Raw genomic sequence first — 18,407 nt, 5'->3', positions numbered from 1 at the left:
GTCCACGTCGCCGTCGTCGGCAGGAGGAGCGTGGGTCACAGAGATGGCCGGCTCAGTCCGGCTTTCGCGCTGCCGTCCATCCACCCGAGACACCAGTCCCCGCGTCCTCGCGTACATCCTCTCTCGCTGTCACACACACTCTCTCTTCCGTCCTCTCACTCACGTCCTCGTGGCCGGATATTTGGTAATTTCTTTTCTGAGCATAAATAGATATTGTGCCCCCACCTGTTTGTTGTTTTGCCCAGCTGAAAGGTGGATCAAATATGAAATACGTGAACGTTCCATAGTGTGAAAAGCAAGCCATGGTCTTGTTAAAGTTCCGTTGAATTTCTGTGATACCTAAGAAGTATTAATGCTCATATTTTTGCAATTTGCTCTCCACAACTTTCAGTCACTGGTTCTTGAGGAAAGCAGGTAATGCATTTTGTTTGTGTCAACTATACTGAATCTGCAAAGCCTTTTTTATCTTCAGAGAAATTCACACTCTGCATTAGTTGCAAAAGATGCTGATTTTGATCTTAACAATTGCAGGGAACTATGAGACTTGCACAGTTTGGGCAGCGTCAGCACAACAGGCAGAGTTTCTGTTCAAGTAGTAGCAGACCAGCAAAGCGCGGACGAGGAGATCCAGGTCACGGGCCATTCCCATTTAGGTAAGCCTGTCTTTCATGTGCGGTTTTGTTTGATGATTTTTTTGAGGGCTTCTTTGATGAATTACTCATATGTGAGAACATTGTAGGCCATGCACACATCGAGTGAACAGATTCAGTTTTCTTTTTTTATCACTTAGTAGTGCTCATTGAATCTTCAGGTATGAATATCGTTGCAATTAGCAAGCAACCCTGATGGCAGAAGCTAGCTACATGCCTAGATTGATGCGTTCCGGTACTATTCTATGCAGATTCTTCACTACTAATTGTTTTTCCGTTGTTAGCCGTATTCAATCAATACGGTTTGGTGTACTATTTTTAGCTTCATAGATGTGAGCACGCCTCTTCATTGTTCTTAGAATGTTCAGAAGCGGTGCTCCCTAGCCCTCTTCACTGCTTAGCACCAGTTTTCGCTAGAGTAACTTCTTTTTTACAATCACGAGTTTGCATGTTAGCATGATGTGCTTAATAAGACAGTCCTACACAAGCTCGATGTCTGTTAGATGAATTTTCTTGATGCAGTGGCATGCACTTTAGTGACCTATAATTTTAAGTTCCTAACTATGCTACAAATTTTACCTTTCCTGTTAAAGGTCTGCCACAGAATCAGGTTGTATTTGTGTTCATTGGTGTGGATTTACAACTGTTAGTTCCTAAACTCCTAAATCTGCAATTTATTTGGTCCCTCCATTTTTGTTCAGATCTATGTCAATTATAAGCTCCACAAGAAAATAGCAAACTTTTGTATCGACCGGGCGCATCAGTGACTTGACGGGGATAGCAAGACACATAGAAGAATATAAAGCATCAAGGTAGCAACTCGTTGGTTTTTGCTCCCAGCTGATGCATACTACTTTGCTTGCAGCCATCGTCAACCATTGTTGCTGGTATCATCACTTTTTTAGAACCAAAGAAATATTGCTTTTCAACTCAGATGTGTGTTAGGTGATGTTGCATGCCATTTTTGTTCATCGGCCTGACATGATTTGGATTGGTGCAGAGGTAGGTTTCATCACCTTATGGCATATATATAATTTCAGCTTCATTTGTGCACACCATTAACTTGATGAAATTATCAAATTTCTCATTTTCTTGGTTGTAGGTCGGTGTGAATGAAAAGCTAGCTTCTGAAGACGCAGTCGATTATTATTGCCTATTTTTCTATTGAAAGGTGTTGCTTCTTTTATCTTGACAGGTACATGTGTGTATTATGGATACTTTTACTGTGATGTTTCTTCTTTGTCATGGAGGCTTTGAAATTGTTGTACATATTAGTCTTTTCGCATTTCATTTCACTTTACTATTTAATTTTTTGTTGAAAGAAGAGTTCGTTGAACCATGAACATGCATGATTATATAATTACATGCTTGCACCTCAACGACAGTCGACGTCTGCTGGACTTGCCAGTTCTCAGGTGGAAGGTGGTGACCAGCAGCGCGCACGTGGACAATGATTGGGATGGTGCTATTACCCGTGCACAGGTACCAACTTCTGCACCATCTTTTTCTCCCTAAACTCCCTTGCCTCCCCACTCTTGCTTTGGGTTTGTTATTAATTTTGTTGTTTGAAGAGAGAACGAAAGCATCATTGAAATTGCAGACCCAGGTTACTCACTTCTAAACCATCTCTTTATTCATGGATAAAATATACCTTCAGAAACAACAGATTCCTACAAAATCAGGTGGTGGTTGGTTTTAAAGAATAGCAATGAACAAAATGATCATGGACTGATTTTATTTTTATTCTCTATGGTTACTGGTTATCTTCATTGCGGAATATTGATTGCCATTTGTAATAGTTTAACGAACTAATCTTGTTGCTTGCTAACTTTTGTAGGACTGCGTAATGTCTATCCTGGGAATGGTTATTTCCCTGCTCTTGCAGACAAATCACCTGGTTTGAACTGTGTACGAGATAAAGTTATGCAAGGTATACACATTGAGAAAGCTATGGTATTTGCATATTTACCATAGACAATATAGGTAGAATAGTGTTTGGAATGATAACTGTGACTTACTTGGTCTTTCCGGCTTCTGCGTGCTCGGAGTCCCCACTCTCATGTTGTTGGAGCAGTGACATACATGTGGCGGCTATCCTCAATAGGGAGTAGCAAATTGGAGGCCAAAGAAGAAAATTTGTTCAATTCTGAAACTAAATGTAGTGAAGGAGGCCGAAGTTCATTACAACGCCAATATGGATCCATCCTATTGCGTTGGGTGAAGGTCTAGATGCAATAAAAATTGCACGTAGCAAACATGTGCTTCCTCTATATCTGTACAATCAGAGTTCTCACTTTTCTTTGTGTGATCTTTGTTTATCCTTTTTGTTGGGTTTATGTTGCCTACATTCAGTCGACTTCAAGTTAACCTGTCCATTTATTTTTATTCAGATAGTTCAGATGTCTAACGTTTATAGCATACACATCAGTCTAGGGTTAACAATAGTAGAATAAATCTTTCCATATATCATGATTCATATGTGAGTCTCCCTGTCTGAGTATAACCATGAGTTGACATGCTATTATTAACAAGAAGATATAAATCAATTTTGTTGTTTCATCGTTGAAAGATCATTAGTAATTTATCAGAGTCTATTCTGTCGTTTCATGATTTTAACATAAAGTTAGTAGTTTGCCAGTTCTTAAATTCTACCGAGGGACACCCATCTACTTAATAAGAGTATCTTGACACTCCACATTATCTGAAAGGAAAAACTTATCAGCTGTTAATTTTCTTAATTTATCTTATGCAAGTCAGGGCTTACTTATTTATGACAATTATAAAAAACAATTTTCTTACATGTAGTAACAATAACCTTACTCTTTTATCACCATTCAATGTGTGGCCTCACACTGCAGATGCAAGATTCCGGTGTTCTGAAGTCATGGGATGCAACGCTATGCAATCTCTTAACAGTATATTGCACCCAGTTAGCAAGTAAGTTCTTTCTCTTTCTTTTTTATTTCCTGTTTGCATTCAGAATCATTATGTCTAGGCATATGAACCTACATTTTTCTAATGTGTGCTTCTCAAGAATGATCTACATTCGGAACAAACTCTTGGAGAGAGTAGATAAATGCAAATGTCCCCCAGCACCAGAGGCGATCCTTTCTATGGAGAAACACCATATACGTACATAATTTTGTGCCTGGATTCTGGAAACGACCAAGGATAAGCAACTCAAGTGAAAGACTGCCTTGGTCAGTCCTGCCATGTTATTCTTCTCAAACATGCTAAAGAAAGATCCGTACGATTGATAGCCGACTAACTTATATAACATGCACACATTACTCTGTTTTTATAATGAGTGTATGTGGATGCATACAAATACTTTAGTAGCAATTTCTATTCTCTATTTCTTTAGTGAGTATATGAGGATGTGTAACAATTCTCTGCTTTTCACGGATCTATGTTGAATCATGGAAAATGTATATGGTGTGTTCCATTTCTGCTCATCCTGATTTAACCAAACCAACCCCATGCGTATGAGGTTGTTGTGCCTGTCATATTTGGACATGTCCTTATTTGTACTAAATCACTAAACTAAACTTTATAAATAAAATAGCCTCCTCCTCCTTTCCAACAACTGATTTATTATTAGAGCAAGCAACGACGTGTTATCATGCTTGCTTTCTTATGAGCAGTACTTTAGTTTAGATTGACATATACTCTTAGGTATATAGCATCTTTGCCTACCTGTTGCCTATTTCGCATAGATAGATGGTTTGCATTGGACAGGGATTAGATAAGGCCTATGAGTCCTAAGTAAGCGTGATAAGCAAGCAGTACACTTCTATTTACTATTAAGCGGCAACTGATTTTTTGATAATGGCGTTTCAGGGATGATACAATCAATCCAACGGTTACCTTTAGGATGCTTTTTGGATGGACTAATCTGAAGATGCTGGCTAGCTTACACCGCCATCATACAGTCTAGAAGTACAGGGAAAATAAAGGTGCAATGAGCCGAATATATTTTACTTTTTGGCAAAGTTTTGGTGCTTGCCCAAGAAAGTAACACCTATTAAACCTACTAATCCTTTTTCCCAGGCAATTCGCCATCTGGAGAAATACCAACTAATACATTTTTGTACTTTCTTTGTTACAGAGGTAAAAATACTACTGCTTTTTGAAAGCTTTTTTGTTGCATGTTCCCCTTTCTTAATCTTCTATTTGTTCAAATGTACATACCTGAGCTTATAATCATTATTACACAATGAATCTCACGTTTCTGTTGTTTTCCTGAAAATTTATACTCACATAGTTCTATTTTCTTATTAGTGATCTTCTGTTTGGCCTTCATTTGGTGTGCATATAGCATGGGATATTATAGGCATATTTTCTCTCTCTTTGTTCATGCACTAATGCATAAATCTTTTGGTTATGCTCTTATTATTTAGTCTAGAGCTATGCAATAACAACCATGGCTTTAGTGTTCTGGTGAATGCCATATAGAGTGAAGAACCCTTGGCATCTTATCTAAATTCTTTAATCCTATTATGCATGCCCAGATTAAAGGTATAAATACCTTATATCAGTATCTTATTTAGCCTCTTCTGACTATTGACTGTTTGAACTGTTGTAGTAGGACTCAAGCTTTCAAAGTTATTAGGCATGTGGACATGTTTTTGTTTTAGTTTGTACGGTTTTGTGTTCTTTTGGCTTCAGGTTGCTCTTGTAGAGAAAACATAGTAAACTCAGATGATTGGATTAGAAAATACTCTTCAGCATCTGAAACATCTAAAGGCGGTCACTCAACTAAGTATCTTATACAATATACCCAGCTGGATTATTGGAGTAGTACCAGCCGCTATGTATCACTCAGATGATTAGTGCTCCTGCGTTGAACCACTCAGCTAAGTATCAACACTGCCCTCGAGACTTGGCTATTAGCATAGTAGCAACGAGCTCACAAAAAAAATCTACAGATTCATCAAACACCAAGGAGATAGTTCTTACCTGAGCGGCAATAGCGGCTGCCATAGTCTTCCTGGAGCATCCCTTCCCATGAAAAGTTACCGGCTTCAGGGAGTGCCAGCACAGCCAAATCACCGGTACGAGCAACAGCGGCACCATTTGCCGGTTCTGCGGCTCCAAGCTACAGCAGTAGCTGCCGGGCCACCAAGAAGCAGATGGAGCCGCAACGCCTGTGAGCTGCAGCATGAGCCGCTCTGCGGCCAAGCTGCGGCGTCAGCCGCCAAGATGGAGCCCAAAGTGTCGCCGTCCGCCTCCACCAGGTGATTTCTCACTTAGGTACGAGTAGAATGGGGAAAGGAACGGGATGGGGACGATGAACTAGTGGTGGATGGAACAAGACCAACAGTCGACCACGTGGTGACCTGTTGTGTTACATGTGTGACGCGTGTGTATAGGTGTCCATAGTGTGGGGTTCTTTGTCCCAATGGCACAGTTGTAATTTTGTCTTTCTTGCTAATTTGTACTGCATGTACTGTCATGATCTACACCGTTTCATGCAATCTACTCCTACTTATCTTAAACTTCCATTTAGCTTGTATCATATAATAATAGAATATAAGTATCTATTAGGTTAATTTTAAGTCAGTCGACTGAATTTGTGAATGGGTCAGTCACTTCTTTTACCCTATAGTACGTGTGGTGTGGTGTGGTGTGTCCTGTGCGTGTGCGCGCGAGGTAGCTAGCTTCAGCTGGCCGTAGCGCGTGAGCTAGCTAGCTCCAGCTGCGTCCATGCGTGAGCTAGCTCCGCGTCGCATGTGAGCTTGCTAGCTCTGGCTTTGTCAGTGCGTGAGCTGGCTGGCCATGGTTAGTGGCATGATATTGCATTGCACAAAAGAAAACAATATGTAAAAACACATAAACCAAATAATGATGGAAAATACATATATTTTTAAAAAGGAGGAAAGCCCCGGACCTCAGCATCAAAATGACGCATGCAGCCAATTTATTAACCAAAAGTATGTAAACAAAGTCTGAGGTCTAGAACTACTCACAAAAGGAGAACAAGAACAATACAGATAAAAAGATGTCAGAACCGGCGGAAAAACAGGCTACAATGACTAAACACATAGCCTTCGTATTACACTTTCAAAACAAAAAAAAACTAAAACAAAATCAAAATAATTAAATTTTCTAAGAAAGAATGAAACCCTTTAAGAAGAAAAAAAATGAAAATGAAAACACTTTCAGAACTTGCACACAATTTGCACTGATATTACACTTTTTGAAATATGCAAAGAATAAGCATATAATAGTGCATTTTTTGCATTCTACTATAATTTCCATAGTGTAACTGAAACAATGTATTTCCTTTAAGAAGAAACACAACAACAAAAATTTACGCATAACTTCGCACCGAAATTGCACTTTATCGTATTATGCAAAAACAATCATATAATCATTAAATTTTGGCACATATTGTATAGTATTTGTTTGTATAAAATTACACTCAGCCGAAAACCCACAAAAAACAATAATAAGCAATAAAGGAAAGGTATGGGAAAAATAAAAAACCATAAAAACAGAAAACAGAAATAAAAAAGTGAAGCAAAAATACCCTTAAATAGAAACAAAATGATATAAACAACTAAAACAAAATAATGACAAAATTTGCACACAATTTGCACATAATTGTGCTTTGTTATAATATGCAAGATTAAACACATAATAGTGAAAATTTTCGCAAAAACAGAATTATCTAAAGAAAGAATGAATTAGTGACATTGTTATTTGATCCATGGTGTCTCTACTTCTCTAGATCAAAATAACGAATTAGTGGTATCGGTATTACCGTTTAAGAAGAAAGAAAAGTAGGAAAAAAATGATAACATTTGCACACCGTTTGAATAGAAATTGCGCTTTTTTTATAATATGCAAAAATAAGCACAAACAGTGATATTTCACAAATATCCTAAGTAGGAACAAATTAGGTATTGGTATTACCCTTGAAAATAAAGAAAATGAAATAAAAACTTAAAGAAAGTTAAAATAGTTAAGTTTTCTAAGAAACAATGAATTAGTGTCATGGTTTCCCATTAAAGAAGAAATGAACTAGAAATAATAAAACAAATAATGAAATATTTTGCAAACTACTTGCACAGAAGTTGCACATATTTAGTGTACATATAATCATGAAAATTTGGCACATATTATATAGTATTTTTTGTATACAATTACACTTAGCCAAAAACCCACAAAAACATAAAAATAACCAATAAAGGAAAGAAAATGTGGAAAAGAAAAACCCATAGAAACAGAAAACAGAAATAAATCAAAATAAATCCACAAAATAGAAATAAAACCAACTAACAAAGAAAGTAAAAAAACAAAAGCAAAAGCAATAAAAACAAAAAAGTATTAAAAATCGAGGGAGAGAGATGAGGGCTGGATTGCACAGTTAATGAGCTTCGGCCCAGAAAGAAATCGACTGACCCAATTAAGAGGTCAGTCAAAAAAAGAAAGAAGCCCACCCAACAGACAACACAGGTCAGGAAAAAAATGCAGCACTAATCTTACAGAAAAATCCAATGGCCACAAATTCGACTGACCCAAAAGTGAAAATTTTAGCTGACTGAAAAGTAGCTAAATTGTAATTTTAAATCAGTCACATATACATGGTTTGAATATTTGGCTCACTGTTGATTTTTGCGCCATGGGCACAACGGGTTGTCAATGCACTTTCAAGGACTGCGTCTGGTCGCCTACTCAATATAAGCAAGTTGTAAGAGCCCCTTGTTATATAACTTAGCATTAGTATATATGCCTACCAAAATTTCTATGTTTATCATCCTTTTGGATCTTATGTAATCCCCAAGACCATCTTGTGCATTTAACTTTATTTGCTACTTAGACTGTTGTGTGATATGCTTTTGAAACAACCACCATCTATCTATCCGTACTTATTTTCATATGTTTGATTTTGTGTTTACATATTTTAATGCACACTCTTTCAATGCTTGGCTTGCACTCGGTATTTGCGCCATGGACGCAACGGATCATCTTACAGAAACCAGTATTCATTTATTCAAAGAGAATCGTTATTTCATATTTGTGAGATAACTAAAAAGGTTATTTATCTTTCTGCAAGACATTGGCCATCCTAAATGACTTAGTGCATCATTTCCAACCTAATGTACTTACTACATATAATATAAGAGCTGTTCATTTCGAACAACAATATATTAACGCACACTCTTACACCGATTGGCTTACACTCGGCCTTTGCGCCATTGGCGCAACGGGTCATCTAGTGTGTAAAACAGATTCAGAAGTTGGCAACTACTGAATCATGGCACGTTTCGACAAAAATAAATGTTCAGCTTAGAATCTTGGCTGCAGCAACATACCATGTTGGAGCTAAAATAACTGGGGCTGCCGATATCAAACTTGTCTTCCAATAAATGAGACTGTATTCATTCTAACATTCATAAGTATCTACAGGAAGCAATTCCGTTCAGTGCAAATGACATAATCCTTCCATTCTGCAAACACTTGTACTAATACGGTAAACCATGAAAGACACTGCTTCAAACAACAGCAATGATAAAGGCACTGCTACAGTCTGCCGTGCAGTAAATACCAGAATACATTGACTTCATAGATTGCCCTTAGTTCTGATTGTTCGGAACATGAATGGACAAGCCTTGCACAAACAGAGAAATAAGTGGAGGTTTTTTGCTTAAGACTGCAGGATGTTACAAGTATATAGAAGGATTTTGAATTGCAGTTCAGACGTTCAGAACATCATACTCCCTCCGTACGGAAATACTTGTCATCAAAATGAATAAAAGGTGATGTATCTAGATGTATTTTAGTTCTAGATACATCTTTTTTTGTCCATTTTGATGACAAGTATTTTCGGACGGAGGGAGTACAAATAAAGGAGAAATGCAGTTTATAGAAAATGCAAAAGACACAAACTCTTTATAATTAACTTTTGCCATACATTTGAATATACTTGAAGGAATAGGGCTTTACTATTTCAGAGGCTGTACAAGACTGTAGAGTAAGTGGAATCCTCCATACCAACAAAATTCTGCAGTGACCTTGGAACAGGAGGTATTTCGACATCCAGAACACCCTCTAGCATGTAAACAACTTGCCCCATTGTGGGCCTGTGATCCTCTGCATCTTGAATACACCAGCATGCCACTCTGCAAGCTCGGCCCAGCTGTTCCAGGTCCGTGTCGCCCTCCAGCCTACTATCCAACAGGCACATAATATCCCCCTCATTCACCTTCAGTGCAGCAAAGATGGGAAAGTAGGTAAATTTCCCCTCCTTAATTTTCTCTGAATTCCTTTGCCCTGATATGATTTCAAGAAGCATCATCCCATAGCTGTAAACATCCGACTTACGTGTGATCGGAAGACCTGAGATCCACTCCGGTGCAAGATATCCAATGGTCCCCCTCATTGTCGTCAGTGCCCTGCTGAAATCTCGGCCGAGAAGTTTAGCCATACCAAAGTCTGCAATTTTAGGACAGAAATCCGCATCAAGGAGTACATTGTCCGGCTTCATGTCACAGTGTATGATGCAATCCTTGCATCCTTCATGCAGATAAGCCAAGCCTCTTGCTGTTCCAAGTGCTATACGGTACCGGATCTCCCAGATCAATTTTACAGAACTCTTTGAAAAAAGATGAGAGTTCAAAGATCCATTCTCCATGTACTCGTATGCTAGCAACCTTTTACTTCCCTCAGCACAGTATCCAAATAAACGGACAAGATTGATGTGTTGAATCATTCCAATGGTCTGCACTTCCGCTCGGAATTGCTTCTCCCCCTGTCCAAGGTCTTTTAGCTTTTTGACAGCCACCACAGAGTTTCCTGGCAATGTCCCCTTGTAAACACAGCCGAAACCTCCTTCTCCAAGTTTTTCATAGAAATTTCGTGTTGCTTTTTTTATCTGCGCATTTGAGAAGATCGTAAGGCCATTACTGGAGTTCACGTGTCTTTTTATGAATAACTTTGTTTTGCTTCTCCACCAAAGCACCAGACTAACAAGCATGAGGGTCAGGACACCTATCACTGGTAGAACAATAATTTCAATCCGGGGATTCGAATGGGGTTTTGAATTTTCTTGCTTAGCCATATTCACATACAAACTATAGCTGCGTTGATCAGAAGACACTGTCACAACTTTGGGCAGTTCCCAGAACCATAGTGAGCATATTCCGCCAGGGAGGTAAGCATATGTAGTACAGGAACAGTTACTTAAACATATATCTTCGCACTCTCTGCTGCCTGTGTCTTCCATTTGGAAAGGACTTCTTGGAAATACGTAGAGTACATCATCTATCGGATAGAAATAAACGTCTTCTTTAGCGGAAGAATTAGATAGACAGTGTGGAGCACCAACTCTCAAACAATACGACTGGGTGTTGTCATATGGAATAACACAAATGCTGTCAGTGCCACAGTCTAAACCACAATCCAGAGAAGCAGGCGGCATCACAGAACCACAATCCCCTAGTTTAGCAGCACTGACAGTACCATTGTCATCCAATTGTACATATAGATGTTCATCATTGAGCAGCAGAAAAGAGTCTCCATCTTCACGAATGCCCATCCAGCTGGGAAAAGCATCAGAATAATTTTCATGGGAGTGGTTGTCGTACGTGTTAGAAATATGCCGGACCATAAACCCTCTAATTTGCTTTGTATTTATCTCAAGAATAGACTGTTCAAAATACAAACCAAAAGAAGGACCGGAAATTAGCGAGACGTTCTTGTCAGTGATCCTATTAAATCCCAGCCATCCTCCAGGTAGCAGTGTACCTACTGGGTTGTCGAAGCTCTGCCAGAACACCACGGAAATATTAAGTTGGTCTCTGACCACGAGATTTCCATTATCAAGAAGTATTGCGGGTGGAGAAGTGGACATAATCCCTGTATCAAGTGATGACCAAACCAGTGAGCTACCGTCATCTGTCAGAAATAGCTCGCCAGCTTCTGAGAGTCCAAATGACCAGGACCAAGGTAAAATTGGATGGACTGCATTAGGCTGCCAAACTAGAAGAGGACTACAAGTTGATGAGTTCATGTACCATATGCCAAATCTTGAGTAACTGAAACCCAGCTTGAAGGCACCAGATTTTGAGAGTAAGGACTGGTTACCACTTCGATGCAGAGATTGGCCAGGAAGAAGAGTATCTGTTGCGTGCACGAACTTACATCCTGAAGACAAGACCTTGATCAAGTGCAGAAGCATTACTGCGAAGAAAGACGGCGAAGGCATGCAGATGCAGTTGCCTGGCTTTTCCATTTCGTAGGAGTTCTCTACTAACAATGTGGATGCTCTAGCCGCCCCGATGGCCTAATTCCAAACCAAATAGGAGAAGGAACCATGGCTAAGGGCAAGAGGACTGGCGTTCCAAGTCAAAGATGCTGACTTGTTTTCTAAGGCCACAAATTGTGCAACTTAAATAGTCCAGGAAGTCCTAATCATTGTGGAAAATGTATGGTTGTAGGGCAAGGGAAATTTCCTCTACTTGTGGCTGCAGACGTTGGCATTAGCCTAGCCTGCTCCTTGCCACACACTGGTCGTTTTTGAATCAGTCATTTGGTTGGAAAGAAAGCTAAATGACAACGACGTTGTTGGTTGCAACTGTGTTTGGAAGAAGATAATCTTCAATATTTATTCCAAGATTTCAGTTCATCCATTAGAAAAGGAAAAGCAGTGCTTCAGCATCTATTTGTGCATATTCAGAAATGATAAAATAGGATTCATATGTACTCCCTCCGTACGAAAATACTTGTCATCCAAATGGATAAAAAGTGATGTATTTAGAACTAAAATACGTCTAGATACATCTCCTTTATCCATTTTGATGACAAGTATTTCCGGACGGAGGAAGTAAGAAATACAGTAAAGATCACTCACCAGGATGTTGTCTTTGAGGTTGCGGGCAATCGGAGAATTCCCCAATACGTGCGCTACATATTTGTGCTTCTTTAGATGGAAAAAATAAAATAGAATCATAACTGAGTAGATGACTGGAATACCAGTGATAACTGAACAGATCTGAGAGTAAAGTACATAGAGGAGTTTCGGGTCTGCATCTGCATCAATACCCATACCCAATCTCCTCCTGGCCGAACACTAAGCTGCCGCCCTTCTCGAACCGAGGAAGCCGCGCTCGTCCGCTGCCGCAGCCGGAGAAGCTGGGTATACCCACGGCCGCGCTGCAGCTGTGATCCCAAGGATGTGGGCTAGGGCTTCAACGCGGCCTCGCCCTCCCAAGGCATGCGCAGCTCACGCCGCTGCACCTGGCCACAAGGAGCGCGGGGGCTAAAGAGGTCGGCGTGCCGCCGCGCGGGTGCGCGGCGAACTCGAGAAGCTCTGCTCCGGCAACACCAAACTCCAGAAACTGCAGGCCAGGCTGTCGCTGCTCGTGCCGTGCCAGGAAGGAAACTAAGGACGACCAGCACCTGATGGAAGTGGAAACGAGCGTGATGCCATGGCCGTCGAGGCGGACGTCGTCGGTGACGGCGATGCAGGGCACACCGGGGTAGAATTTTTCTCTTTTGGGTGGTGGGTGGGGGCCAGATTAATTAAGCAGAAAAGAGTTGTCTGATTAATTAACCGAAAACCGGGCTAAAACCATCACAAACCATTAAACAACACACATGATATCCTACACATGCCTTAACAAAGAGGGCCTCGTCAAGATACACTCCGGTGTCATCGTCATCACTTCTTTCCAATAGGCAGCAGATGTTCTGTTCGGTGGTCTTTCACGGCGCCAACCTTGCATTGTTCTTCTTCAGAGCTCTCCATCAATGTCAGAGCTGTGTTGTCCTTGATGCAGGTGGCTGAGTTTGGTATGGGTCCTTTTGTGTTCCACATGGCCTCTACCGTGAGGGTTTGGTTGACATTCATCTTCGGCGATGTCGGAGTCGCTTACTCGGAGATTAGGGAGGGCAATAGGGTAGAAATTTTTTGGCGTCACATGAGTAGAAAATTTCAAAGAACAAGACACATAGGTCTTTGCTTTTATTTACTATATAAACGGGCAATGATCTTTATATTTCAAAATTATTTCTTCTTTTGTTCTTAAAAAAATTAAAAGTATCTTTCTAGAGTTTTTATTTGTTTGTTTCTTCTTTTAATGGTTTACATTTCCATTAAGAGTAAAATGCATGAGATGTCCTAAATCTTTGTCGAAAGTACTTCATAATACTTGTCGAAGAAATGAATAAAAATATATGTATCTAAAACTTACATACATCTAGATACTTGTTTAGTGTCGGTTCTTTCAACATGCATTTTTAAGTCATAATTCTTGAGTAAATCGTTCATCCTAGATACCTTTTCTGTCTGATCATCCTAGAACCTTTTCTGCCTAAGAACCTTGCAACCTGCTCGTGTGGCATGTTGACCACCGCCACCTATATTGAGGGAGGGCGGGGAATGTACCGGGAATTGTTATGGTTCCAGCGACTACTATTACATCAAATATTCATACCACCCTGATCCTAAAAAAAAGGATATCTCCCGACGTCTATTTAGATGCAAATCAAAGCAACAATAAGGATTTTTATTAATTATTATATTAATATCAAGATGATAACAATGTATGAGGCCTCTACAACGATAGAGAACCAACAAAAAAATTAAAGAAAAATAAAACAAAGTCTACATGACCAAAAACTTTTAATGGAGCCCCCAAAAAAACAGAGCCACTTATTTTAGATCAGAGGCAGTAAGAGCATCTACAACCAGCCTCCATAAAATCCTCCTCAAACGTCCGGGTTATCCACAAACCTTCATATTGGGATCAAACGTAGGAAGGGTATGAGGGCTTGTGGATGTGCTCGGTCAGTCCAACATGTAGGGCACTGCCCACCCCAGACCATCTTTTCTCTTTCTGTATTATTTCTTTTCTTTCTCTCTCTTCATCTTCATCAATCCAGTTTAACTACTTGTAAGTTACCTGGATTTTGAATTCGGGCCAGTCAATTTATTGGCCGTTGATTTTCCTCTGAGAATCATGTTCTGCTTTTTTCCAGCCGGTGTTACTTGTTGTCCTGGGCTGTTTTTTTTACTGACCCCGTATGTGGGTGTGTGGATTTGCTACTGGGCCGAAGCCCAATAACAGTGCGATCCAACCCTCCTCTTTATCGCCTTGTTTATTTTTATGTTTTTTCAGTTTTTTGTTTTTCTTTGTTAGTTGCTTTTTATTTTTCTTTTGTGGGTATTTTCTACAAAAATTGCAATCTTAGAGTGATGTTGTGTGCAAGGCCTTTTTTAAAAAAGTTGTTATATTTCTTCTTTAAAGGTAATATTATTGCTACTAACTCCTTGTTCCTTATTTTGAATTTTTTTAGTTATCATTTCATTTTCTATCTTCTTCATGGGTAAAACAAATTCCACTAATTCATTCCTTCTTAGGAGTTGGTTTTGCAGATAATCCACTATTATATGTTTATTCTTGCAAATTTTTGTAAACCGGATTTTTTGTGAATCTTGTTTTCAAGTTTAATTATTGTTTTTTTCTTCTTAAAGGGTAATACCGATGCCACTGATTTTATTTCTTAGAAAGCTTCATTATTTTTATTTTTCATGTGTTTCTATTTTATTTCTTATTTAAGGGTAATTACACTGCCACTAATTCATTCCTTCTTAGGATTTTGTTTTGCAAAATTTCACTATTATATCATTATTCTTGCATATTATTAAAAAATTGAATTTCTATGAAATTGGGTGCAAATTATGTCATTATTTATTTTATTCTTTTCTTTCTTCTTAAAGTTTAATACCAATACCACTAATTATTTTTTTGGAAAACTTCATTATTATAATTCTTAATGGGTAATAACAGAGCCACTAATTCATTATTTCTTAGAAATACTACATTGTTTTGATTTTGTTTTAGTTCTTGATTCATTTTCTTTCTTTCTTAGAAAACTTCATTATTATGATTTTGTTTTAGTTTCTATTTCATTTCCTTTCTTCTTAAAGTGTAATACCAAAGCCAGTAATTCATTCGAACAAAAACTTCATTAATTTGGTTTTCTTTTTAGTGTTTGTGTCATTTTATTTATTTTGTAATAGTAATACCAATGCCACCAATTCATTCCTTCTTTGGAAACTTTATTTTTTGCACAAATTCCAATGTTATATGCTTATTCTTGCATATGTAAAAAATCACATTTTTTATGTAAATTGCATGTAAATTTTCACATTGCTGGTTTTAGATTTTTCTTTTCTTCTTAAAGGGTAATACCAACGCCACTAATTCATTCTTCTTTAGAAAACTTCATTTTCTTTTGATATTTTCATTGTTTATTTCATTATATTTCGTCTTTAAGGGTACTACAAATACCCCTATTATTTCCACTCTCTAGTCGAGGGGTAATAAAAAGATGGCATGTATCATCAAATCCACCCAGTAGTACGTGCCCGTGCGTGTCTAGTAATCTACATGCATCATCTGGCTAGCTAGCTTAGCAAGGTTTTGAAAGTTGGTCCTCCATAAATCTTGCCGCAAAAAGCTTTATTAAGGAATGTGTATGATGTTGAATCTTCAATGCCCTAAATGTTTGCTAAGCTTTTCAGCTACATAGCCTTTCTTAATTCAAGTAATAACATACACTGGAAGATGTTACTAGAAATCAAGGCATGGCATGCATATGTGTGCTACTACCTTGCATGTATGAGTTGTTGCATGCTTTGGTGCAGCAGGCGCTAGTGCCATCCAGGATATATGTGATCGTCCAGGTACCAATTAGCTTGCGTGCTTGACGGCTCAATCGTCAGTTAATCGTCTCTCGCATTGTACGTGCACATAGAAAAAATGTGACTGACCCAGAATCTAAATTTAATCAACTGACCCCTAGCCACTCTTTCCCCAATCACATACAAGTGAACGGACATATAAAAGAGTAAATGAGGAGTATAATTGCATCGACCAACAAATAGAGGCTTTAAATAGACACGTCCGGATCGGACAACATCGGCCGACGTTTAGGGCCCAGATTTATTAAGTCCGGGACACCACACGAATCACGAGAAAAGTTTTCCGGAAGTAACGCATATAAGTAAATTTATTCTTGTAGCATGAGTATACAAAAGTCCTCGTAAAATCTGACCCCGATCGGAGACTAGAGCCTGATGAATACGTTGTACTCGACGGTGGCGTCACCGGTCTTGAGGTCCAAGGTGTGCGTCCTGGCCTGCGCATACCCGCGGGCCCACCTGAAAACGCCTGTACCGCCGATGACAGCCATCTCACGGACCTTGGTGAACACGGCGTTATGACCCATAATGGCGATGCTGCTGCCGTTGTACTTGCCGGTGGTGAAGACGAAGTTCATGTTCATGAGCATGGCGAGCTGGTCCTTGCCAGCGGCGATGTAGGTGCCCTGGGCGCGGCCCATGAGCCTGGACGAGTTGAGGCCGGGGCCTTCGGTGAGCGGGTCGTCGATGACGGTCACGAGGCCGAAGGCTGTCTTGGAGGTGTTAGTCGCCGCCCCGCGCGCCACCCGCACCGCCGTCGGGTCCGGTCCGCTCACCACGTCGTGCCAGTACACCTTGAGGTGCGTCTCCTTCTCGGATGATGCGGTCTGCGGCTGCATGGTGGCCATGGCGAGGAGGACGAAGAAGAGCGCCGCAGAGGCCATGTTTTTTCTGTTGAGTAGTCGGTGTTTCGCTGCTGTGTGCTGTAACGCGTGTGTGTATTTGGCTGTAGTACGTGCTGTATGCGTACGCTTGTATTTATGCGCTGCGCCTGGGCGCGAAAGCAGGCATGCGTGCATTAGGTGGCACGTTGACAGCTGAGCAAGAGGAAGCAAAGATGGTAGGTCGCGCTTCCGCATACCTTTCAATTCAAGAAGCAAAGTGTCCAACAACTGTGCTGAGTACCTTTCTTCCTTTCAGGCAAGCGGTATGGTGCTTTCCTTCCCTTTAGCACATCAGAAAATTCTAGTGTCTATATCATTGCAACTGTTTTTTCCAGAAGTAGAAACATGAAATAAGCATGCAATAATGTTGTAGCTCCTAAACTCCATGAACGGTAAGCGTGAGCAAAAGTGGGTACTTGTTAGGTCCGTTGTCTCATGTCTATATATATGATATGGTCCCCCGTTGTATGAGTGACAGAGTGAATGTGATGTGATGTAAGAGCGGACTGAATGTGATGCTCCCCTGCTCATTGCTCAGAGCTTTCCACTCTCAGGCTTCGTAGATACTCCCTCCATATCAAAATATATAAGAAGATTTTTGACACTATCATGGACTCTAAAAACATTTTATAGAAAGTTACTGAGGGAGTGTTAAACTAGGAGTTACACATATGTCATGCAAATGTTATTCATAAAAATGGCTAATATGTTACTCTAAGTTTGTAAACACACAACATAAATCCAGAAGAAAAACTAATATCTTACTACCTACTTTGCAAACTACAAACTGTAGAAAATACTAGGATGGCTACAATATGTCTATGTTGTTTGGTTGGTTTGGTGTGATCCTGACAGAGGTATATATAGAGTACAATTTTCGCATTTTTTTTAAAATATGCCGTGTACAATGGAGGAGAGAGATTTAGGGTACAAACATGGTTGCTCAAACATATTCTATATCTTTATCTCTAACTCAAACGTATTTGTATCTCTAATATTCCCACTCAGTTGTGAAGCAGTGAAGCGGACAATTACGACTGAATTTGAAGTCTTGCACGTGCACCGTACTCTCAGCTGCGCCATCAATCACCTGCGTCTCAGATGGGTCGGCACCTAGGGCGGTAACCGCGTCCCCTTCGGGTGCCTTCCCTCTCTCTA

General features: G+C 39.7%; 2 protein-coding genes and 2 long non-coding RNA genes across 4 annotated transcripts; 2 read left to right on the top strand and 2 right to left on the bottom strand.

Moving 5' to 3' along the window:
- Positions 1-702: 702 nt before the first annotated feature.
- On the top strand, positions 703-2,051 carry LOC119282393. Its single transcript, XR_005138731.1, has 4 exons — positions 703-885; positions 1,352-1,652; positions 1,753-1,845; positions 2,036-2,051. It is a non-coding gene; the product is annotated as an uncharacterized LOC119282393 (long non-coding RNA).
- Positions 2,052-4,517: 2,466 nt separating this feature from the next.
- LOC119282392 lies at positions 4,518-5,431 on the top strand. The gene is made up of 3 exons (XR_005138730.1): positions 4,518-4,606; positions 4,701-4,760; positions 5,319-5,431. It is a non-coding gene; the product is annotated as an uncharacterized LOC119282392 (long non-coding RNA).
- A 4,091-nt stretch (positions 5,432-9,522) lies between these two features.
- On the bottom strand, positions 9,523-12,362 carry LOC119278625 (G-type lectin S-receptor-like serine/threonine-protein kinase At2g19130). Its single transcript, XM_037559954.1, has one exon. It carries the CDS (start codon positions 11,887-11,889, stop codon positions 9,607-9,609), a length of 2,283 nt encoding a protein of 760 aa, XP_037415851.1. The 5' UTR covers positions 11,890-12,362; the 3' UTR covers positions 9,523-9,606.
- A 4,152-nt stretch (positions 12,363-16,514) lies between these two features.
- Positions 16,515-17,298, bottom strand: LOC119282391 (dirigent protein 22-like). The gene has a single exon (XM_037562627.1). The coding sequence runs from the start codon at positions 17,247-17,249 to the stop codon at positions 16,731-16,733; it is 519 nt and encodes a 172-aa protein (XP_037418524.1). The 5' UTR covers positions 17,250-17,298; the 3' UTR covers positions 16,515-16,730.
- Positions 17,299-18,407: the final 1,109 nt, after the last annotated feature.

The sequence above is a fragment of the Triticum dicoccoides genome, chromosome 3B, assembly GCF_002162155.2.
Source record: "Triticum dicoccoides isolate Atlit2015 ecotype Zavitan chromosome 3B, WEW_v2.0, whole genome shotgun sequence".
NCBI classification, from domain to species: domain Eukaryota; kingdom Viridiplantae; phylum Streptophyta; class Magnoliopsida; order Poales; family Poaceae; genus Triticum; species Triticum dicoccoides.
Note: the sequence above shows the minus strand (reverse complement) of the source record. Positions and strands in the feature narration are given on the sequence as shown.

Bases quoted from the DNA above. Each gene is read 5' to 3' on its own strand.
- LOC119278625 (XM_037559954.1), bottom strand. From the start codon at position 11,889: ATGGAAAAGCCAGGCAACTGCATCTGCATGCCTTCGCCGTCTTTCTTC.
- LOC119282391 (XM_037562627.1), bottom strand. From the start codon at position 17,249: ATGGCCTCTGCGGCGCTCTTCTTCGTCCTCCTCGCCATGGCCACCATG.